Source organism: Corvus kubaryi, unplaced genomic scaffold (assembly GCF_017639235.1).
Source record: "Corvus kubaryi isolate FWS band 111438036 unplaced genomic scaffold, C.kubaryi_AGA036_p1.0 37260, whole genome shotgun sequence".
NCBI lineage: Eukaryota > Metazoa > Chordata > Aves > Passeriformes > Corvidae > Corvus > Corvus kubaryi.
Window position 1 is genome coordinate 6,792,089 of NW_024581077.1, and position 23,215 is coordinate 6,815,303.

At 43.1% G+C, this 23,215-nt stretch overlaps 1 protein-coding gene across 9 annotated transcripts in view; it reads left to right on the forward strand.

The window, feature by feature from the left end:
- PAK1 (p21 (RAC1) activated kinase 1) overlaps nt 1–23,215 on the forward strand; it is a 75,579-nt gene that overhangs the window by 44,432 nt on the left and 7,932 nt on the right. For all 9 annotated transcript variants that reach the window (XM_042024199.1, XM_042024198.1, XM_042024201.1 and 6 more), the window contains 11 exons: nt 2,724–2,824; nt 4,300–4,447; nt 5,472–5,509; nt 7,410–7,526; nt 7,867–8,041; nt 10,991–11,054; nt 11,916–11,964; nt 14,272–14,384; nt 19,576–19,693; nt 20,125–20,224; nt 22,034–22,230. In XM_042024199.1, the coding sequence (XP_041880133.1) occupies nt 2,724–2,824; nt 4,300–4,447; nt 5,472–5,509; nt 7,410–7,526; nt 7,867–8,041; nt 10,991–11,054; nt 11,916–11,964; nt 14,272–14,384; nt 19,576–19,693; nt 20,125–20,224; nt 22,034–22,230 (1,220 nt within the window). The remainder of the gene's footprint in view (nt 1–2,723; nt 2,825–4,299; nt 4,448–5,471; nt 5,510–7,409; nt 7,527–7,866; nt 8,042–10,990; nt 11,055–11,915; nt 11,965–14,271; nt 14,385–19,575; nt 19,694–20,124; nt 20,225–22,033; nt 22,231–23,215) is intronic.

Genomic DNA, 23,215 nt, shown 5'->3' on the forward strand with positions numbered 1-23,215 from the left:
CACATGGGGCATAAATCCAGCGCCTCATGCATGTTTTCACACTTGCATTGAGCTATACCCCTTGCCAGGTGGCTCTGGAGGTGTCATGCTCTGCCTGCAAAATTTAAGATGTAATTTGAAGTCCTGATTTCCTCTGTCCCAGCCTAAACCACAAACCCAGTACTTAAAAAACCTGTTGGCTTAATACGGGATGGGTCCTGCCCAAAGGACTCAGAGCAGAGCTTATGTGACTTGTTGCTTTCAGCAGGACTTGGGAACGTTTTGAGTTTTCCTGGGCTCAGGGGACTCATCAGTGACTAATTGAGGATATCAGTCTTGCTTGAATGGGGCACACTTAGCTCCTGTGAGCTTTGCTGAGCTCAGCTGCAGCTTCGAACAGAGGCAAGGTTTTACCCACAAGGTGACAGTGTGCAGCAACCAGGAGTCCTTCCCATGGTGACTGGGAGAACTTTACTCCATGTTAGCAGTGGTCAAGACCTTTCTCATCTCAGTGTGCTTCAGGATGGCTCACTGCATGGTCAGACATCATGCTTCACAGTAGCAGCTCAAGGTGCCAGAGCATCATAAGGAAAATTTATGGGAGGCTCTTGTAACAGCATTGAAAAGGGGGGTTATGAATGAGGAGGTGGTGAGGTGTTTGTGGGAATGAAGCCTTTGGTGGTGGTAGGCAGGTTGTCTTAAATATATTATATTATTTCTCTTTTTAATTTTTTTTTAAATTAGGATTCTTCAAGTCTTTTAAGCTTATTGCAAGGATAATGCAATCACTTTAAAGGGACATTAAGTGTTTAGCAATATTGGGAGTGCCTATCTCTTTAGTTCTTTTTCCCTTATACCACCTGCTATGACATAAATATCTGCTTACAAAGGCAATTGTGTTATTAATGGTTTAATAATGTTTAGGCTTCTAGATCTGTCAGATCTGCCTCAATGTAGAAATAAAAAAACGCCTAAGACTTCTGGATAACGACTTAAGGCCCTTAAGCTTTTTTAGGAATATGTTCAACTCTGCTGTGGCAGCTGCCCTGGACCATGTGTGGGTGTTCATTGTCCGTGAGGAACTCCTGCACAGAGGCGCTGGTAGAGGTGTCCTCTTCTTCCTCACCTGAGCAATGGGCTTCTAGGCTGAGATGGCACCTCACTCTTTGGCTTGGATAAGTGGACTGATCCTGCAGGCAGACCTATGGAATATGGTGCCTCTGATGGCACTCCCTGCACTTCTTTGCGTGTTGCTTTCCATCCACTGCTGCTGTGTGCAGCAGGCCTCTGTGCTGCAGATGCTCACCATCTGCTAACCAGCAGCTGCTCCTGTCTCCTCCTCGCTCCCTTCTCAGGGATGGCTCCTCCAGCATGGCTCTTTGCCCCTTGGCAGCTCTGTCGCTCCTCTGCGACTCAGCTTCCCCCATCCCCTTTGTTTGAAAGAGGGATCAAAAACAATCTGTTCCATCTTCCTGTCCCAAATGGAGCATCTGATCTTTTTTCTTTCTCCAAAATTACTCTGTACAACTGTAGCTCTGTAATGATACAGAGAATGGTGCCAGAGCTGGCACTGAAGGACACGGGATTCAGTACTTTGGGGCCAGCCCTGAACCTCTCTACACAGCCAACTGCAGCAGTGTCTTAAAGAATTGCTACTCTGAGTGTTAGCCTTGCAGGCTTCTGAAATACCTGGGGTTTGGCATCTGTGTTGCCAAAAGTGTGCTGGGGAATGTCAGCCACAAAACAAATTCTGTTTGGCTTTGGATAAAAAAGGGGAGTGGCTGGGAAACGTGAGTGGTTTGCTCACCTTCTCCTGGCTTCACTCATTTTATTGCAAGCAGCAGCAAAGCCAACTAGAATGTGGTTCTTCCTTAAACTAATCTCAATTTTTGAATACAACAAATACTAAAAGGAAGGTGGAGCCCTTAGTACATAATGAATATGGATGAACTGAATCCAATGCATAATGATAATCTTGTTTGACGACCTCAGTTTAAACTTTGCAGGGTGCATCTGCTTTGATGTATTTCCTTCCCTGTTTCTTTATGACTTCTGCACCTCACCTGCCAGATTCTGCTGTCTTGCTCATGTTTTCAAAGCTGGTTATTAAAACCACCTTTAATTCATTTTGTGAGCAAATAAAAATAGAAGAGCTTTTGCTCATAAGATTTTGTAGCAGAAGCCCACATTATATTTAGGTTTCTTCATACACTTTTGAGGAAATAGGATGAAGAAAGCAATTTCTAAGCAGTATTTGTAGTTAATTTTGTCCCTAGCTTTGTGTGAGAGGCAGGTGTACATTTAAAAGCACATAATATTTTTTTTTAACTTGCTTAAAACAACAAATAAAAAAAATGTGTTCAAAACTGACTGGCTTCCACTTACTTCCACTGTGGAGCTTTTGACTCTGACCTGTGTAAGTCTGAGTGGCTATTTTAGAGTAAATAGGTCTCATGCTGTTGAGTCTAGACATACTAGTTGACACTTTACATACTGAAAATATCAGTTTCTTTTATGCTTGTCCTGTATTACAGGTATTTTTGTTGTCCCCTCTCTGTAGCTTCTCTTAAGTGAGGAAACAAAGTTTTTAAACTTGGTGTTTCTCTGCTCCAGATTGAAATCCTATGACTAGCAAAAGTGTGTGTGGGGGGTGGTTGTATAAGTGAATTAGAAGCTATTGAGGAGATTTGAATTCTTGATGCATTTATGGACTTTTTAATTGTTGTTGTTTTTGTCTCTTGCAGCCAATAAGAAGAAAGAGAAAGAGCGGCCGGAGATCTCCCTCCCTTCAGACTTTGAACACACGATTCATGTGGGGTTTGATGCAGTCACGGGAGAATTCACAGTAAGCAAATCTGGAGGAAAAGGGAACTGTGTGGTTTAGCTTATTGCTAGGAGGAGCCAGGGCCCATTAATCTTTTATGCTGGAAGGGCTATTACCATCATCTAGTTTGATCTCATTTGAAACACATCTGCAGAGGTTACCCACTAATCCATGCTGAAAGACTGTCAAACTTGGCACATCCCAGGAGATCAGGCTGCCAGCAAACTCTTCCTTTCCTGTTTTTTTTTGCTGTTGTGGTCAGCTAAACATGGTATATCTCTCCTCCCTTCCCTTCTCTTCCCCTCCCTTCCTCTTCTAGAGCTGAAATAAGTCTACAGCATAGTCTGTGTCCCCCAACTGGGGATCTGGGAGTTTTCCTGTGGGAGGCCCACAGCTGTCTACAACTACTTAGGACAGAATATGCATGTGCTGCCCTAAGGCTAAATGTCAGATGCTTTTATGTGTTGTGGGTTTTTTCATTTATTGACATGCAAAATACTGTAAAGACAGAGTTGTATTTCATCATCATCATATTTTTATTCTTATTTTGGTTATGAGAGAGTATTTCCTAGCAGCAGAAGTTGTTTGTGAGCAAGGTGTTTCTACCTGTCTGTAATATGGTGCTTTTTCAGGGGCTTTATTCCCCTACCCTGAATCACGTGTACAGCTGTGTTTTGCATGGCAGCCTCTGGAATTGCCCAGGTTACCCCACGTGTGCCAGTGCTGATGCCTTAGGGCTTCAAGGCATCAGTGGGGCATTAACTGAGGGGTGTATCCAGCCATCCTGTTGAACCGGGAGGATTATAATGTCATTGCTAATGGATCCCAATCTCTGCCTCTTTGTCTGTACAAACTGTTATCCCTGCTGGTGAGGAAAGGCACAAGTCTGGCTGTTCTCCAGGTGTGTTTATTTTCTGGCTTAAATGATGTCCCTATACCGAAATTCAGAGCTTGAGATGTGAAGTTAACACCTCTGCTTTCCCAGCTCTGGTTACAATGGGCACCACACTGCTGTTACCAAAGAACTCTAGTGCTACCAGAAGACCCAAATGAGTGTTGCATGTGCATTGTGCTGGAGGCTATGCAGTGTATGTTACTTCTATAGTCTTTCCAGGGTGTATATATGTGTATACCTGTGCATAAAGGATTTTGTGTTTTGTTTGTTTTGGTTTTTTTGCCTGAGACTTTTCCTGAACTGCAGCAATTGAGTCTTCTCCTTTCTGGTTTTTGAATTTTGGTCTGCAAAGGACATGTGAGTCACCCAAGAGCAGAGTGACATTTACATGCCCAAGTGTGATTTGTAACACAGGCAGTGGCTAGGGAGGCACACATTCACCACCTCTTTTTCTTTCCTCTCCTCTCCTGTCCTCTTTTCTCCCTATTTCCCTCACAGTACTGTGTAACTCCAAAAGCTGGGGCAGAATTGTGACAGTGGGCTTATGTTTTGTGGACCACGTTAGGCCAACTGTGTGTTAACAAGGTGCCTCTTCCCACAGGGAATGCCAGAGCAATGGGCACGTCTGCTGCAGACTTCCAACATCACCAAGTCAGAACAGAAGAAGAACCCCCAGGCAGTGCTGGACGTGTTGGAGTTTTACAACTCCAAGAAGATCTCCAACAGCCAGAAGTACATGAGTTTCACAGGTACATGGTGATGGTCTCATGTGGCTGCGTTGTCCAACTCTCCATTAGTCTCTCCATTCTGTTAATCCTGATGCCCAGCATAGCTGCAAAAAGAGGAGGTCAGTCAACTGGCTAAGCCTCCCAAACACATATTTTTTCTGATGCTCACAGACAGCATCTGGAAAACAGATCCCAGACTGCTGGGGCTGGGCTCCCAGTGATGAAAATCCCTGGAGAAAACAGGCAGCTAAATTTTGCACCAGTTTCAGTTTGCAGGGTGGGTGTGGATGTTGCTTTTTGTGTCTTTGGGGTGAGAGTCTCTCTGCTCCCGTGTGCCATGACTGAGGAATAATGGCTCAGCTGCCTGGGTGCCTGAAAATTCCTGGCTGGATTCCTCTAAAAGTCAAAACTCTCAAGGTTTTGTGCCTCTTTCTATGGATTATCTGCCCTCTGAAGGACATCTGCAATTACTACTCCTCCCTTTCAACTGCAACTCTAAATTTTTGCAATTTCTAAATATTAACCCCTACTTTGGTTCTTTTAAGGGGATAGAACCATGTCACCAGATCTGGTACTAATTAGGAAGGCTCCGAGCACGGATAAAAGTGCAAATCTTCCCCACTAGTGCCTGGATAGACCCCACCAGTTGACTAGTGGGGTTCTCTGTGCTCTTGCAGGAAGTTTAGGCATCTGAGACTGAACATCATGCAGGAGGGAGCCAGCTGTAGTGCCTCTGCTGCTGACTTAGTCCATTGATAATATTTTGTGTATGTGGATGGAGGACCATATTCATTCAGGTTTTGCTCTGGGCAATTCCACCCTCCTGCAGCAGGGATTCGTGACCCCTGCATTTGTCTGCATTTATTTACCCTCTGTTCCTGTATCTGCCAGGGTATGGCTGGTTCTGGGAAGCTGGAGTTAGGAAGCTAAGTTTGGGAGCAGCCTTTTTGCCTGCCTTTTCTAAAGACAGCTTGTCCCTTGCTCCTCTCCCCACTGCTGCTGCATTTATAACTCATTTATAATGGCATTGTTACCTGTCTTTCAGATAAATCAGCAGAGGATTACAATTCATCGAATACATTGGTAAGCCTTACACTCACATTCTGTCTCGAGTTTGGGGATTAGAAAAACTTGCAAAAAACCAGTTAATTACATGTAAACTTGTAGTTTGCTTAGTGTTTTAAAATCTGAACTATATATATTTGTGTAGTGAATATATCTTTATAAAAACAGGCATGCTCCTTTCACTTTTTTTTTTTCAACTGATGGGGAGTAAAGTGGACAGAAGTAGGATCTTTAGTGAATGCAAATTAGTGAATTAATTAATAGAAATAGCTCTGTTTTCATAGAAGTTGGTCTTCTCCTATACCTAGAATTTGATAACCACTCTGCTGTCAGGTTTTATGTCTCTATAAACATCTGTGATATAATAAAGTTTATTTACTAACCACTAAGTCTGATTTACCAAAGCTAATGTTGATTAACCAGACTAATCTCTAGCAGAACAGGAAATAAAAGGTTCTCCTCCTCTCTGCTTGACCTTTACTCAGTCCTTACCAGGGCAGGCACCACTCCTATTTGCTTTGTTAGGAGATGTAATAAATTTTTGTGTGTGCCTGTGAGATGGAAGAAACAAAACTTTCAGTTGAAGATGGTTCATAAAACCCCACAATTCCCTCATCTCTTGTTTTCTCATGGCCATGTCATTACATAGAATTGGCTTGTTCTTCTCCCTTCCAAAGGCAGCTTATTCAGATCTGATCATTTAGGACTCTCTGTAAAAAGAAAAGGAAAATGTTTCTGCCATTGTTCATTATTGCATGTCATTGTATGTCAGTCCTCAGAAGTTTCAATATCTGAGGTTGGATTTTTAAGTAAATCCTGTTAAAGCAGTAGTTACCTGTCTACTGAGATAGCCTGAGGGAGGGCATTCGGTAACCTTTAATTTTGGGGATATTCAGGAAACTCCCAGTGCATAGTTTTTCCTTGTTGCTTTTAACAGGCCAGGCTTTTGTGTCATGTCAAGTGCATTTTGACAATTATTTGTCAGGATGATGATGACTTCAAGTATTTTAGGCTGAGTGAAATACTGTGTTGCTTTCCCCCTCTTTCTGAGAACTTTAATACTTTTCCCCCTGCCACTCTTAGGGAGGTGATGATGCACAAACAGAACTGGTCTAGTGGGTTGAGGACCTCACCAAGTTTATTCCGAGATGTTTATAGTGTAAAGAATGTAATGAATTTCAAATCCAGTTTTAAATGTATAAGTTTAAAAGTTACTTTCATTCCTAATCACAGTATTGCAGAAAATTCCAGATAATTTTTTATCCACCTTTACAACTGTTTTTTAAAAAAATAAATCATTCCTATTTTTCCATTAAATTTTATGTTAGGAAGTGATTTTAAAAGAGATTTGAAAAGATTTTGCCAGATTCTGCTTCCAAAATCTCACATTAATTAATTCTCGATCATAATACCAGAGGCAACATTAACTTGACCTCCTAACTTTTGGAGAAAACATTAAGAGTTTGATGCAAATTCTAGCATTTAAAGTCTGAAATTTTCATACTTGAATGGTCAGGGTTTGAAGTAAGCAAAAAACCCTAAGAGACAGTATAAATAGGGAGAGATATTTTCAAACTTGAGTGTCCCAAAACTTGCTGGGCAGCTGTGTGGGTGTTGGGGAAGCAGTGAGAGAGCCCAGGTCTTCTAGGAAGGGGATTGCTGTCAGTCAGGCAGATGAGGAGCTCTGTCTGAACAGCTGTGTCAGGCAGTGCTGGACTGCACACCCATTTCCCATGAAGACTCAGAAACCTTGGGCCTTGAATTTTTCAGACACTGTAACTCTCCAGCCTGTTCTGATTATTGCTTTTCTACACTTGCTTCAGTGCAATCTCTGTTAGGAGCTTAATCCAGTGTTTGTGATTTTGTTTACAACGTGCGATTGGGTTTTGATTTTTGCTATTTGTGCAACTCCATGCAGAATGTGAAGGCTGTCTCTGAGACCCCTGCAGTACCCTCAGTGTCTGAAGATGAGGATGATGAAGATGATGCAGCTCCACCCCCTGTGATAGCTCCGCGACCTGAACACACCAAATCTGTGAGCAGAAATTCTTTGTTCAGCCCTCACTGCTGCAACCACAGTCAGGCCTTGACTGTGACTTTGTCCCTCTGCATGGCATGCTGAGCCCTTCTAGGGAGCAGGAGGGATGCAATGGGAGCCATTCCTTCTGGCAGAGCACCTTAGTATTGTCACCTGCCTAGTTGGGGGGGGCACAATTAATGATTAATCACTGATTCTTGATTAGTGATGTTAGTTGCTAACAAAGTAGCTGTAGAAATGCATCCCTGGCAACAACCAGAACAATAGCAATAATAAGAAGATGAATAGAAGTGTTTAAATCTTCACCTGACTTGTGTGTTTTTCTCAACAAAATTAGATATACACCCGCTCTGTGATAGACCCTCTTCCTCCTCCTACCAGAGATGTGGCCACCTCTCCTATTTCTTCTCCCTCGGAAAACAGCACAACAGCACCCGACATGCTGGTCAGGAACACAGAGAAGCAAAAGAAAAAGCCAAAAATGTCAGATGAAGAGATACTGGAAAAATTAAGTATGTCCTTGTTCTTTAACAAAGTCAAATTCCAGGTCCTGCTGTGTTGGTTTCTCAGAATGTCAATAAGCTGAAATGTTTTCCTGTTTTGAGATCCCTTATTGAAGACATGGGCACACAGTCACAACACAACACTGGGGGCAGATGTAAGGGGTGAGCTTGAACATAAACTGAGCACCTGTGATACTTGCTGAAGTCCCCAGGGAGTTACAGATCCTCAGGCTCTGCAAAACAAGCCCTGAACAAATAACATCTATTTAACAATGAAGTCTGAGATTGTTCCACGTCTTATTCTGTAGCTCTGAAGCACAAATTATTATATTGCAATGTTAGACACAAGGTGTCTGAAAGATGGAGAGAAAATTAATGCATCCCCAAGTTTGCTTTCCACAGTATCGTGGTGTAAAGTGACTTGGTTATTTTTAAGTGCTTTAACATTTTGTGGGTAGCCAAATTGGTGAGTTTTTAATGAGAAAAATTCATCAAGTCTCTCAGTTGTGTCCTCGTGTCTTTAACAGTTCCTACCTTTCAGTGCAAGTGCCCCTCTGCTGCTTGGTGGTTTTTGCCACAAAGCTGCTGTGGCATATCCAACCGCTGAACCAGCTCTTTCATGCAATTGATTGCTATCCTCAGCCTGGGCCAGGTTTTATTAGAGTAGAGCATTTCTAATTCTTTGAACTACTAATCCTGTATTAATTACATCCATTCCTTGCTTGTCAGTTGACTTAAATTGTGTTAGCATCTCTATGGTAAGGCTGACCTCCTTGGCTTGAGTAGATATTTGTTAGTGTTTTAGGAATAAGAGTCTAGTAGCTACATGAAGACTTAATCTGAGGATATAACTTTAAAAAAACTTTAAAATATTAAAAAATGGTACCTGATTTCTCTAAATAAAGCCTAAGTTGTCTTGATCGCTTATGAACTGGAACTCCTTGCTATTGGAAAACTCACACCTGTTGTTTCAAAACATCGACTTCACTCACTCAGTTAGCAGGATCTTTGTACCATTAAGGATTCAAGACATTTTGTGACCAGGTAGGAACTGTGGCAGGAAAAAAGGTGCTATGCTAATACAAATACACCCACTTCAGTCACAAAGAGAAGTGCAATTGCTACTTTTAGGAGTGTTGGGAAGCAGATGTATGTTCTGATACCTTGCTTGCTCCAGGTGTCAACTTCTATATGTGGGCTAGTCAGAAAAATGTTATGAAGTTTTAATCTTTAGTCTTAATCTCAGTAAAAATGTCTTTCCACTGAGGGCAATGGAGCTGTACTTGTGCAGACAAGCAGCCTTTTGACATTTTAGTTTGACACGTAAATAAAATGATTAAAACTGTAAAGCAAAAATATATTTACACATATTAAAGATGTGCTAAATGTGTGCAAAGGTTAAAAGGAAGCTGCTCAATCTCTACCTCTCAGCATAAACACAGCATTGGTACAAACATTAATGAATCCTCACCCGACTCTTTGGAAGGTAGGAAACCTCCCCCTATTTTAGAGTTAAGAGCATTAAACAGGGCAAAACTGGCAAATGCCTCTTGTCACCACAGCATTCTGTCCAGTCTTTGCCTTGGGGAAACATTTGCAGTCTGATCTTGTAGCCTGTGTTAGGCTTTGAGGGAAAATTTATGAATATTTGTCCAGAAATACCAGTCCTCAGGGCAGACAGCATCGCTTCTGTAATTGTAGAGTGGGTTTTATAAAGCCAGATTTCTCTTCCTGCCCTCCTCTCCAAACATGGGCCATATTCCCTACTTCTGCCTCTGTCTGTCCTAAACCCTCTGGGTCTGGCTTCTCTCCAATGGTGTCTGAAAATAGCCTGCTCTTGCTCTGCTTGCTACTGGTTTCCTTGGCTTAATGACCATGAGCAGTTTCTTTGCCAATATACATCTGTTAAGGCTCAGCCCCAGACCCTGTGAAAGCAGCACCGTATGTTGGCAGCCTCAGTGACTTGCAAACACCAACTCGGATGCAGCTCTGCATCCCTTGAACCTGTGAGCCACCTTGGTGCTGTTAGAGAGGGGACTGGCTACCAGCTGAGCTCTAGAAATTGCTGGATCTGGTTTCTTTGCCCTAAAAAGGGGTAATTCCTGCCTGCCATAGAGGAGTTATCAATATCAGTTAAAGTCTGCAGCCACATGCTGTGGAACACCAGGCAAAGTGCTTTTCCCTTTGAGAGATGCAGTGATGGACTTTCTGTTGGCTGAACAGCCGTGTTTTGGGAGAACAAACTGAGATGGTCTCAGGTTGCTTTCCAAACCCAGAGGGATGCTGGCAACTGCTGCTAAACCTGTGCTGGCTGTCAGGTTCCTAGAAAAGCCGCTGAGCATTGCCCAAGACAGGGCAGGGGAGGTTTGGCTCTGAAGGGTCTCTCCACCTTCTCTCCTGAGTCTTGCAGCCCAGTCACTGGGTCAGTAAATGGCTGTGGTTGTGCTGGTACAAAAATATCATAAATACTTTTTTTCTGCTACAAGCTGTCATGGTGTAAGGAAATCTTTGGCTAGTTTTGTAAAAGACTGTTGGCTCCAAGATGATTGAGAGCCCAGCCTCCAATTTCAGAGATTGCAGTGCGGGCACATCTTAGATCATCCAGGGTGCTGAAGCTGGGAGTGACTTTAAGTAGCAGGTTTCCAACAAATAATTGTTTTTCCATGTGTTAGGCCTGTGTATCCCCATCCTGCACCTATTAATGACTGCTAGTGAAGGTTAAATGTTCTTAATGTCTGTGTCCCATCATTTCTGAAGGGAAGGTCCTGATAGAAGGGAATGCTGCAGCTGGTATGTGTGTAAATAACTGAGGGCTTCCTTGGTGTCCATGTGCCTCTAGATTTGACGAGTGGTTCATCAGAGCCTGCTGTGGCCACTGGAGCTGTTCTTGCAGCTAGTTCTTGTAGCTGTATGAAAAAAGGACTTGAAGAAAATCCTCTTGTTTTTTGTTTTTTGTAGGAAGTATCGTGAGTGTGGGTGATCCAAAAAAGAAATACACGAATTTTGAGAAGATTGGACAGGGGTTAGTATATGCTTCTTCTCTGTCCTAGACCTTTCATTTCCTTATGCTAAGAAGAATCCACTGAAACCAGGCTAAGTAAGCTTGCTGGAAAAGCTGTTTGGGATACTTTGGAAAGTTTCTTTTGTTTGGTTGTGTATTTGTTTTCTTCTTTTTTTGTTTTTGGTTGTTTTGCTGGGTTCCACATCCCCTCCAGCTGTTCTCCTGTTCCTGGCAAAGTCACAGGGACCGGGTTTTTGTGCAATTGTGTTGTAGTATAAAAAATTATGCCATTAGATGATCAGGTTTATAAATCCAGCTACAAGCAGGGAAACAACTGCAAGACCATCTTCATATTACAGGTTTGCTTCTGAATCAGCTCTTCTCAAGGCATGTGCTGTGGCCCTCTAAGCAGGGGGACAGTAGAGGTTGTAGGAGAGACTGTACTGAGGCAAAACACAGGCCTGCAGTTGGCTCCATGTGCTCAAACTCCTCTTTTCCTCACTACAAATGCCACATTTGTTTACTTTAGCTGATCCTGTTGCTCTGTTACCATATTGGGCATTCTGCAAGCCAGGGTACTGCAGTCATGCCACTTGAAATGGGATAAACTCACAGTCCTACAATTTGCTGGTTTAGCAGCAAGGGTTTGGATGACCACAGTGTCCCTTATTAGGAGCTTTTTTGCCCATAAGTTCTCTGGCTTCTGCTCCAACAACAGCCTTGTCTCAGAAATATTTCAGCTGATGTTTACCATTGAAATTATTGCATGTAAAGGAATGGGACTGAGAGCACTTCAGAGAGACAAATGGGAAGGGGCATGTGTTAAGCTCTCACTTTTACTTTGAGACACTAAGAATTTTTTTTTTTCTCTGTTTTGTTTAGAGCCTCAGGTACAGTTTACACAGCAATAGATGTAGCTACAGGACAGGAGGTAAGTGCTGCCAGAGTACCACAGCAGTGGATTTTGGATTGTATCCTAAAAGTTCAAGTTGATGCTCCAAAATACTGTCTTTCAGGGATTCATGACATCTTATTTTTAATGAGGTCTTTATTTACTTACTAATGAGACATGGTTGAATGGTCTGAGGAGAGAACTGGAAAAAACTACTTCCCAAGTTTTGATTCCTGAATAACTTCATATTTATAAAGATTCTTTCTGTGATTGCAAAAGCTAGAAGCAAATGTTTGGATCTGGGCAGTTCCTCAGTAAAAGTTTCTCTCTTCTTCCCCAAGATTTCTTCATGTGTCCATACAAGCTCTTTTATTTGCCCTCTGCTCCTTTTCTTCCTACACTTGTACTACTTAACTTGCATGGAAATAGTTCCTCTCCCACCCTTTGCCCACTTACTTTCTGCCCTTGAATTTGGAGACAAGGAATGCCCATCTATTCTTTTTTCTCTCAAATATTGAGAAGTGCCATGCTTATTGCCTGCATAATAAACTAGTAGTGATGGATATACAGCATCTGTGGAAACCTTTATTTCTAGATGGAGGATTTTAAAAAAGATTAAAGTGCATGTGTTATTCTGAATTTATTTATGGAAGTCTGCCACAATGCATGTCTACTTTGCATTGTACAATGTAAGGAGTTATTCACCAGTAAATTTCATAATTGTGCTTGTTGCTGAAATTCCTTCACCCCCCTTTTTAGTTCCTGAAGAAGTAATACAGTTTAATTGCAGCCTTTAAGGAAGAGTTCTTATATTTATTTTGAGGCAATGAGAAATTTTATAGGAGGAGGAAGTCCTTTGATGGTTTTCTGCTTTCTTCCTGGACCACTTGGGTGACTCCCGTGTGAGAATTTGAGCTCTTGTATTACAACAGACTTTTAAATCATTCCTGTTACACTAGTGTGACCAGGCCCTGGATTTTAAAATCTGCATTTGGGATCGCTGTAACTTTGTCATGCTGTTGTTTGTTCCTCTCTGTGAAGTGCACTGAACTCAGGAGCTCTGTGCAGGGAAACACTGGGAACTTCTTTATCTGCATAAAATGTCTTCCCTCTCTTCTTCATCTTTCATTCTTCTCTCTGGTCTTGTATAAAGAGCAGCATGGGGGTTTTGTTTTTGAGTTCTTTAAGTACTGTTTGGCAGCCTTGTGAGTACTGTGGAAAACCAGCATGTCTGTCTGCTCTTGCCTTCTCATGTGTTGGGATTTTTCTATAATCTTCCCTGCTATACTTTCGAAATGCTGATTGTATCCATCTATATTGGTACTCTGTGGCTTGTTTCTTTTAATCCTTGTTTTTGTGAGTTACTGTAGTTGCTGGCTCTGATCCATTCACCCAGGCCTTCTTCTCTGCACAGCAGTATTGTAAAGGTGTAGTTTCATCTCATTCCCTTTGCCTAAATATTGTACCAAAAGCAGTTGAGTTGTGACATCTATGAGTTATTTTTGCCTCCAGCTCTGCTGAGTAGGTTTACTGATTTGGAGGTTCCTCAGAGGGCCAGGTGCTCTCACAAAGTACTGGTAGTGTGGAAACTTGAATACAAGAGTTAAAAACATGCTGTAACCTTCCTGCTCCTTGCATATATACATGCAGAGCTGGTATCCTAAAACAGGAAGAAAGCTACTAAACCAAAGGGCTGCAGCTGACAGATCCATCCCTGTTGCACTTCAGGCATGACTGGCCATAAAACTGGCTCAAATTCATTTATTTTCAGCCTTTTATCTAAACACTGGTGCTTCTCTCCCCTAGGTCTTGTTGTGACAAAAGAAATAGAGTTACTACCTTGAAGTACTAAGCATGGTTGTGTTATTTACCCACCCTCCTTTAGATTTCTAGAAGCAGAAATTTGCATGGGAGGAGGAAAAAAAACACCAAAAAATTTTCAGAAACATTCAATTAAATATAAAATTAGTAAGAATCCTTTCAGAAATAAAAACTTTTTGGCATATCAGTCCATGCCAGAGTAAGGGGATCTCTTCCTTATTACCAAGAAGCTGTAGATGGAGACGGCTATCCAACTGTGACATGAAGATCCAGTATGAAAATGGCAATTCCCCTTGTTCTTTTTGTCATTAAGCATTATCCAGCATGTGTGGAAATGGACTGGCTGCAGGAACTTGTAGAGTTATGGAATGGTAGTAGGATTCAGTAGCTAATGATGAAAAAGTGACCTCATGATGAAAAGGTTTTTATCCTCCCTAATGTGAATGTGGGACTAAATGGACTGGTACTGGCAAGTTTCTGGGGGACTCCTGCAATAATGCTTTACTTGATCTCTTTTCATTGCAGGTTGCAATCAAACAGATGAATTTGCAGCAGCAGCCCAAAAAAGAACTGATTATTAATGAAATCCTTGTGATGAGGGAAAACAAAAACTCCAACATTGTCAACTACTTGGACAGGTATGTCAGTATTTGAAGGGCTCACAAAGGGACACTGGAAAACACTTCTATGTCGGTGTCTTAATGGTTCCTGGCTTAGTTTAATGCAAGTGTGGGACAACCTTGCATTGCTTAATGCATGTGGCATTGTGGGAGTGTGGGTGGCGTGGCAGTCTCTCTCCAGAACGAGGAGAAACAGGTATCTGAACCAGTGTTAGTGGGATGTCTAGGCTCTCCTTAGAGAGGCTGGCAACAAAGGTCCTGTCAGGACTCCATTTTTCGTCTCTTTCCTTTGCCAAATTTGACACAACAAATTTCCTGCTTGTTTCCTTCCTGTTACTAAAGGAGAAATAGAAACACTTTGAAATGTATTATTCTATTTGCCTTCCTCTTCTTTTCTTTTCCACTGAGCAATGGTGGTGTTCTGCTGCCAGAGAAGCAGACTCCTTCCACGGTTAGATGTAGTCTTGTCCCTGTGACTGTCCACTGAGGTTTTAAAAAAGAGGGAGAGTGACTTTTAAGGCAGATAAGTGATAGAACAAGAGGGAACAGTTTTCAGACAAAAGAGGGTAGATTTAGGTTATGTGTAATGAAGAAATTCTTTACTGTGAGGGCGTTGAGGCACTGGCACAGGCTGCCCTGGGAATGTTCAATGCCATGTTGGGTGGGACTCTGAGCAGCCTCGTGTACAGGAAGGTGTCCCTGCCCATGGCAGGGGTTTGGAACTAGATGGTCTTTAAGGTCCCTTTGAACCCAAAGCATTCTATAATTCTATGATGCTGAAAGCCCAACTGGCAAAAGCATTGCATGGTGGCTTGGATTCACCATCAACATCACACTGCTGCATTGTGTCAAGCCTGCGTCCTTTACCTGTTAAAAATAGAGCTAGTTCCACTTGAGCTGCAGCAAGATTTTCTGTCGGCTGCGCTCAATGTCTGAATGTAGCAGTTCTGATGAACCACAGGTTTGCTTTATTGTAGGGTAAAGACTGCTTGGATAGGGTGAGCTGCAGGCTTTAATCTTGGCAGCTTGGGTTTTTTGGAAGATAGCATGAAGGGATGTGACCTAGAATCTCTTTTGGAAATTTGAGAGGGGATTTGCACACTTTTTATGCTTGGCATGTATGTCAAAATCTAATCAGCTGTTTCTTTAATAGGTTTAGTTAGCAGGCTTTCAATGTCTTAGCTAAAAAAGGAGGCACTTACAAACTGCAACAGTTGTGTTGCTGAATTTTTGTGGTGCTGTGTCCCATGCATAGCTGTAAAGAACTACTTTGTTGAGGGGACAGAAAGTCTGCTCCTGAAATTTTTGTGCAAGAGGTGTGTGTGCAGGAAACTGATTCTGGGCACACGCCCTGTTCTTAGAGAGAGCAGAAGAATGTTACTGTTGTAAAATGAAACAAGTGCTTAAGAACTCCATCTGGCCTGGAACTGTTATTTTCTCCTGGCTGATTAGAGGCTTTGTTTTGACAAAACTATTTGAGAGAGAGGCTCTTCCCATTAGAGAGCATCACTGTGTACATGCACTTACCTCATCTATCCCGTGCATCCCAGCTGCAGGATAGCTCCACATCCTGCTGTCTTATTCAAACTTTCAGCAACAAAACTGCTGCTTTTGTCCTCCACTTTCACTAATCTTTTTCAGAGGGATTAGCTTTTGTTTGGGTGCTGCACATGGACAGAACAGCAACTGGGATGAACATGGGGGTTCTTGTGCCTATTGTGCCACTTCAGCTCTGTAACTGCAAGATCCTGTTGCTGGGGAGCTGTGTTCCTCCTGCCCAGCCTAATGTGCCTGTGCTTCCCAAGTGCTGAATTAAGCTGATATTTGGATGCCACTTGCTGGCTTCTGCCTCCTGCTGAAGGAGGTGGAGGAAGGATGTGCTGATCACTGGTTTCTGCTTTGTGGTTCTGTTACAGTGTCACCCCTTCTGAGTCCCTAATGGGAGCTGCAATCTAGATAGCCATTGGCATGAACCAGCTCTCTCTCTTCTCTTTGCCTCAGCTCCTGCCCTTATGCAAGGGTTTCCTGTTCTTTGTCCCCTCATAGCTGCACAGCCTACATGCTTGTGGTTAAGCATCTTTTCTGCTGCAGTCTAAGTGGCCAGCGTTGCACAAAGGTGTGCTGTGATATTTAAGATAGTGACATGCCTAATTCAGCTGTACTTGGGAGCTGGATTTAGAAGCATCTGGCTCTGAAGACAGTGACACCAGTCTTCTGTACAGACAAACAGCCACTTGTGCTGAATTACCTGCTGGAGGTGCCAGTTCCTTTCTGCTGCATGAAAGAGGCCCTCAGAGCCCTGCTTCTAAACTCAGCCATCTAAACACAGGCGTCAGATGCCCAGTGCTAGGCAAAGCAAACTCCTGCCCTTTAGTTTCATTCTGAAGAACTCCTTAACTTAATAAACCCCACAAATAAGTGGTAGCCTCTGTTACCCCAACCCCAAACTGCAGTAGGGATGGGTGGTCAATGAATAAAGCTGAAAGTGTAAGACAGTCATGCTACAAGAACACAGTGGTTTCTTTCCAGGCTATATTCATGTTTGCATGTTGGAGGCAAGTTACTGGTGCAAAATTCTGTAATGAATGAACTTGCACTTCCGGGCAACTCCAAATTTCATCAAATTTATCAATAAAATATGTGTATTTGTGATAGACAGGACTTGGTGGACAACTTCCTAAGGTATCTAAGTGGAAGCTGAGGAGCACCTTACAGGATCAGACATTAGCTGCTCTTGCAGATGGATGAAGAGAAAGCTGTAGACCATCCTTTTCTTCCTCAAAGATTTTCATCAGGCTTTTTTTACTGCCAGCTTGTTTTGGAAGGTGACAGTGGGTGACAAGGTGTGACACCATGCTGCGCCTGATGTTGCATCAGAGCAGCACGTAGGTGTATGGACTTCCTGATGGTGTCTCTAGAACTGCTGAGAGAGTGGGTTTGAGTCATGCCTTCAGTGGGCAGCTCAGTGACTAAGACTGGCAAGAGAGTGGAAAGATCCCTGAGACAGTACCACCCTGAGATGACATTCCTTTGGTGGCAGCTGGCAGGGAGCCACTGTTAATTCCACCTCCCTCTGTGTTATGTCAAATCTATCAATTATGGAGTTGCCAGGGTCTTGGCACATGTCTGTGGCTGCTCATGGCTCAGCTTTGGTTCACAGCATGGTTCTTGGCTTGCTCCATCTGTTTTGGCTGCAGAGATACACCAGCTTGCTCCCAGCATGTGGAACTTGAGATTGTCATGCAAAGAGCCCATTCTGCCCCCATTCTTACAGTGAAGCGGGATCTGGGCTGCAGAGAGTGGATTTGGGCTGCAGAGAGTGCTACTGGCAATGAAGGAAAACCTTGTGATGTCCATGGTGGGTGATTTGCTGAGAGGGTGCTGATAAAATCTGCAGAAAGCCTGGTTTGGCAGAAGTGAAGAAGTAGCTATAGCATAGGGCAGGAAGGAAGAGTGTGGATGCAGTTGGGCTTTCAGAGCCCAACAGAAGGTAAATGACCCACAGAAATTAGCAGGAGTGCTTCTGAAAGCAGTCCTGCTGCTCTTTTCTTACTCAGAGGGGCTGAGTGCTTTTGCTGGGGTCTGTAATGCTGGGGAAAAAAAAAAGCCAGTGCATCAGCTTCTGTTCCATAGTGGAATTTGAGACCTCTGTGCTGCGGGAGCACAGCCCTGTGCCCTTGGGCTTTGCATCCTGTAAGAATCTCCAGATTGCACCTCCCTACACAGTCTTCAGCATCAGCAAATCAGGATACCCACTTTGTCCCTGGAATTAAAGGCTGTCCATAACTGTAACACTACTGTCATCCAGGTGTAGATCAGACCACTATTACTATTTAGGGGGATTTTTTTCATCAGCTTGGTGTTGTCAGTGTGTCCTTTGGGGGTAAATGCCACACCTTGCTCACTGCTGTGATGTCTCACTCATCTCTGTCTACTTTCCATGCCAAGCTTAATAGGTTCTTTCTCCTTTACTGTTGCTTTCTACCTAATTGTTCCCTAATACCTATCCTGCATTTGCATTTGGCTCCTGGCAAATTCATTCCTCAGTAGGATCAGTGTTTTAGAGCAAAGCAAACGTATCCTTGATGAACTCTAGTGCCAGATGATGCTTTTAATTAGATTCTCTGCCCTCTCACTTTTGACTCATCTGTCTACTCACTTGAAAAATGAGAGGATTGGCTGAAAAGGTGGGTTTTCAAAGTGATGATTCCTTCCTTCAGGAGTGTGTCATCCTGATGTATCTGTCCTGGTAGTTTGTGTTGATGGGCCCAAAAAGGGGCAGAAATGGTTAGTGGTTTGGGCTTTTTTTTTTTTTTGGGTTCTTTTGTTTGTTTGTTCTTAATGCGTTAATGCTGAAGTCTTCATCTCCCATCTTCTACTTTTAGACATGGGTACACACACACACTCAGCAGAGAGGAATATCCCAAATGACTGAGAAAAGCCACTCTCATCTCAGCTGTCTCCTCCCCATCTTCCTATGGGCCTTCTTTAGAAAAGACCTGCCTTTTTGGCATTTCCTTTTCTATTTTAAATCTTTAAATTGTTGTTTCATCCAGTAAGGTGTACTACTTTGACCTTATGAATGGTTCGGAAATTTTCAGACAAAATCACAGATTAGTTGGATGATGTGGAAAAGATTGAGGTGATTTTTCAAATGCATGGTGCTTAAAAAAGAAGTGCTCATTCATGATTGATTGTGGGTAGCCATCTTTTGTGTCACCCAGAATTGTCCCTGGGCCGAGGCAAAGCAAGCAGTTGCTAAGGACAGCAGGATGCCAGGAGTAGTGAAACAGCCCCCAGCCACCTCTTCCAGTGCAAGAGCCCTCAGAAGCCATTGCTGTGTGCCAAATGTCTGGGTTGCATGCTTGGACCCCATCTTTGCTTCTTTCCTTCTCTCCCAGCAGCAGGAGCAGTTGTAAGGTCAGGTCTCCATCTTAGTCTGCATCCTTTCCATGGCAGAAAAATTCAGCCTTGCCTTTATGGACAGGAAACTTCTAGCCAGCTCTCCCACTACACCTCTCCTCAACTTTCTGCACTCACCCTTCTCTTTGGTCATTCAGGTTGTGATCAGATCTTCCCATGTACAGAAAGTACCAGAATTTTGTGGTTCCCTAATACTGTTAAACGCAGCTCTTGTTTTTAGAGCACTTCTAAGACAACTTTAAAACCCTGTGCATTCTGTTTTTAAAATCTGGTCTGGGCCCTTCAGTTACCTTGTAGGAGAAGAGCTCTGGGTGGTGATGGAGTACTTGGCAGGAGGCTCCCTCACCGATGTTGTGACAGAGACCTGCATGGACGAGGGACAAATCGCCGCCGTGTGCCGGGAGGTAAAGCAGCACTCACAGTCAGAGGGAGCTCTGGTTGGGAATGGGACATGGACTTTCCACCATCTGTCACTGACTCCATGGGAATGTCTCCAGCTTCTGTAATGTGACAGTCATTCTTTTAGAGAATGGATTTCACCTATGAGGATGCAGCAATCAATTCTAATGCAAACCTCATGTTTCACCCCAGAGGGAGGAACTAGAGTGGGAAATGGGGTTGGGATCCTATTGATTTTGTCTGTTCTGCAAGTCATTTGGGACTGCTGATCCCAGTGTGACATCTCTGTAGCCCTGCACATACTGAGTATATGAAAAGCCCTGAGACCCTGCGCCATTACTACCAAAAATGCACGGTCTGTTTGAGTCCTTTAGCTGGCTAATTGTGACTGGTGAATCATTTCATGCACAGTAAGAATATCTCAATTATTTTGCAGTGTCTCCAAGCCCTGGAATTCCTCCATTCAAACCAGGTTATTCACAGAGACATCAAGAGTGACAACATCCTGCTGGGAATGGATGGCTCTGTCAAACTAAGTATGCAGGGAACTTTACTGCTGATGACTTATCAACCCATGCCAGTTATCTGCTCTGGGCCAGGCATTTTAGGGAGATGGGTGTTTGAGGTACTTGATGCTGTCATGATGAACAGGCTGTAGAAATGCTGCTATAGATATTTCTGTGGCATTTGTTTTAATGAAGACTGGCAAACACAAATCCTTGTGAAGGGATACCAGACTTGAAGTGAGGCTTGGGGTTCATTTAGCTTTGGGCCATCTGTTTATGTGAACTAAAATAACAGTATTTTAATGCTACTCCAGTCTAGAAAGCTGGGTTGGAAGGTGTAAGGCTATAAGTCTTCATTTATGAACAATCTCTTCAGTCTGGAAAATGCTGCAGGTACTCAAGGGCAGGAGAAGTGGAGGGAGAATTGAAAACTGTGTAACTAGAAATCATTTAATCTTACAATGCCAACCCAGACTGGAGTCTAAATGTTGTTTCCTCCTTGTGGTATCACCAGTAATGAAAACCTTGAGACTGTTCTGCCCCTTGGGTGCTAAGGTAGCTGTTGTGCTTGTCATTGTCCATGCAGAGATAAGCCTGGAAACCAGTGAATTATTATCTTCCACCTATAGCTTTAACAGAATGGTGCTCCCTTTTTCTTCCTCTCAGTTCTGTTGGCTGGCACCCAGTAGGCATAAATAAATCTATTTTTGTCGGCAGTGACAGCAGATATAACTTAAAATTCACAGGGTGCAGATATGCTGAGTAAGAAGGTGGGGTTTTTTTGCACATAATTGCTTTTTAAACTAAAGCTGCACTTTGGTGGAGCCGGATCTCAGGAGTGTTAGCAATGAATAACTGATGGGGGCCAAAGTGCTCTGTTCTTATGGAATAACTTCTTTGAGCATGGTGTGCTGGTGCCGGGCTGTAGTTTAAAGTTAGAGAAATCCCTGTGGGTATGATGCAGTAACCTTCTGGACCTGAGCTGCTTATTGGCTCTGCTGGAAATTTGCCCTGTTTATGAACCATATGTCCTTTCCTGGTATTTACCCTTGATGAAAACTCAGCTAGGAATCAGTTTAATTTTCATCATTCTGCCTAAAATTAGACGTGCAATGCCACAGGGGGTCAGGATGGGCGGTGCATCTTGCTGTGTTGATTCTGCTGGGCTTGCAAGAACAGATTTAGTTTTCTTTTGGTAAGCCAAATACAAATAAGACATAGGGTGCAGCAATCTTTGTGTGAAGGCCCTCCATCTTTCTCTCTGTTCAAAGAAAGTAATCAGTATAAATTTAGGTACTTTACATTTATTCTGAACACTCTTTGCTCCATAAAATAGATGCTGTTTGAGAAATGGTATGTCTACAGGGGAAGTAATACCTCTTGGACTGAAAATATCACCAGACAGTACAGTACAGCGTGTGGTCTGGGCAGTGTATCTAGATCAGACTGTGCATTAAGTCCTGTTTTCGCATATCCAGGAATGGTCTTTAGATGATGTATTACAGAGTGTGTTACAGCTGTGTAATGCTGAAACACAGCTGAGTGTCCCAACTCCTGTATGTGGTTATTTCCTGATCCCCATCTTTCACACAGACAAGTGAAAGCAGCTCTAGAATCCTCATGGCCTCAGAGAGTCAGGTTTAGAAACTTGGCTCTAAACACCATCCTCTGTATTAGCCACAAAACCTCTCCTCCTGTCACAGTTGCAGCAGCAGCACACCAGACAGCGCAGCAGGGTAAAGTATACTGTAGCTCTGGTGTCAGTAAGGGTTGTTTTTGGAGAAACTTGCTGATTCCTTCGTCTCTGTCTTTCCCCTCCACCCTATTTTAATTTTCCAGCTGACTTCGGCTTCTGTGCCCAGATCACTCCTGAGCAGAGCAAACGCAGCACCATGGTGGGCACCCCGTACTGGATGGCACCTGAAGTGGTGACGCGGAAGGCTTACGGGCCCAAAGTGGATATCTGGTCTTTGGGGATCATGGCCATTGAGATGATCGAAGGAGAGCCCCCCTACCTCAATGAGAACCCTCTGAGAGTAAGCGAGTGCTTTTCTCCTCAGCTCTTCACTAAGCTGCTGATGAAACCGAGCTCATTTGAATCCTCCGGTGTGGTTTCACCACCTCCAGCCCCATCTAATTCAAATGAATCTGTGGTCTCCTTAGATGTCCTAGTGAGAAGACTGAGATAGTCTTAGTTAAAACCCATAGTTTGCTCTGGGTAGCAGAGGTGTGGGTTCTTTATGAGTTAGATCATGCATACTCGTCATTTCCCACTTTCTGGGATGCTAACAGAGGCAGAAGTTCTACCTACTGCAACAAAGCAGTCATGTCTTCAAACCTTCTACCCTGTGAATGAGAGAATTCTCCTCTGAGCATGGTGTAGTGGAAGGTTCCCTGTCCATGGCAGGGGTATTGGAATTCTGTGATCTTTAAGGTCCCTTTCAACCCAAAGCATTCTATGTTTCTGTGATTCAATTCGATTCTATTCTAGTAGGACCTTCTTCCTACTGGCAAATTGTTCCTCCTTGCACGCTCCAAGTAAAATGAGAAGCGTAATAAGCCTTTAGACAGGGCTTAAGCCTCCTGATGTCTTCGCTTTGTTTAATTATTAACAAAAGGAGATATGCTGTCAGCATGTAGGGACATCACTTCTCTTAATACAAGCTAGGTTTATGGCTTTTCCCCCAGTTACATGGGTTGGAGGGATCTAGAAAAATTCTGTTTAAATTCTTTTTCCATCTCTTGCAATGGAACTGGTTTTGGGAGAGAAATGCAGCAGCCAGGAAGACTATAAGGAATAAAACGGTGTTGAGTTAGAGTAACAATACTTTGGCCTCATTTAACACAATTCATGCCAATTACCAGTCTATTAGACTGCTCCCATGGGATGTGTTGAGTGATGTGTTCAAAAGGCCTGTATATTAACGAGTCTCTGACAGATTTCTGTTTCTTTTGAAAATTCATCCAGGAAGTTTCTCACATGAAATCCTGAACTGGATGAATTTTGAGTCTCTTGATTCT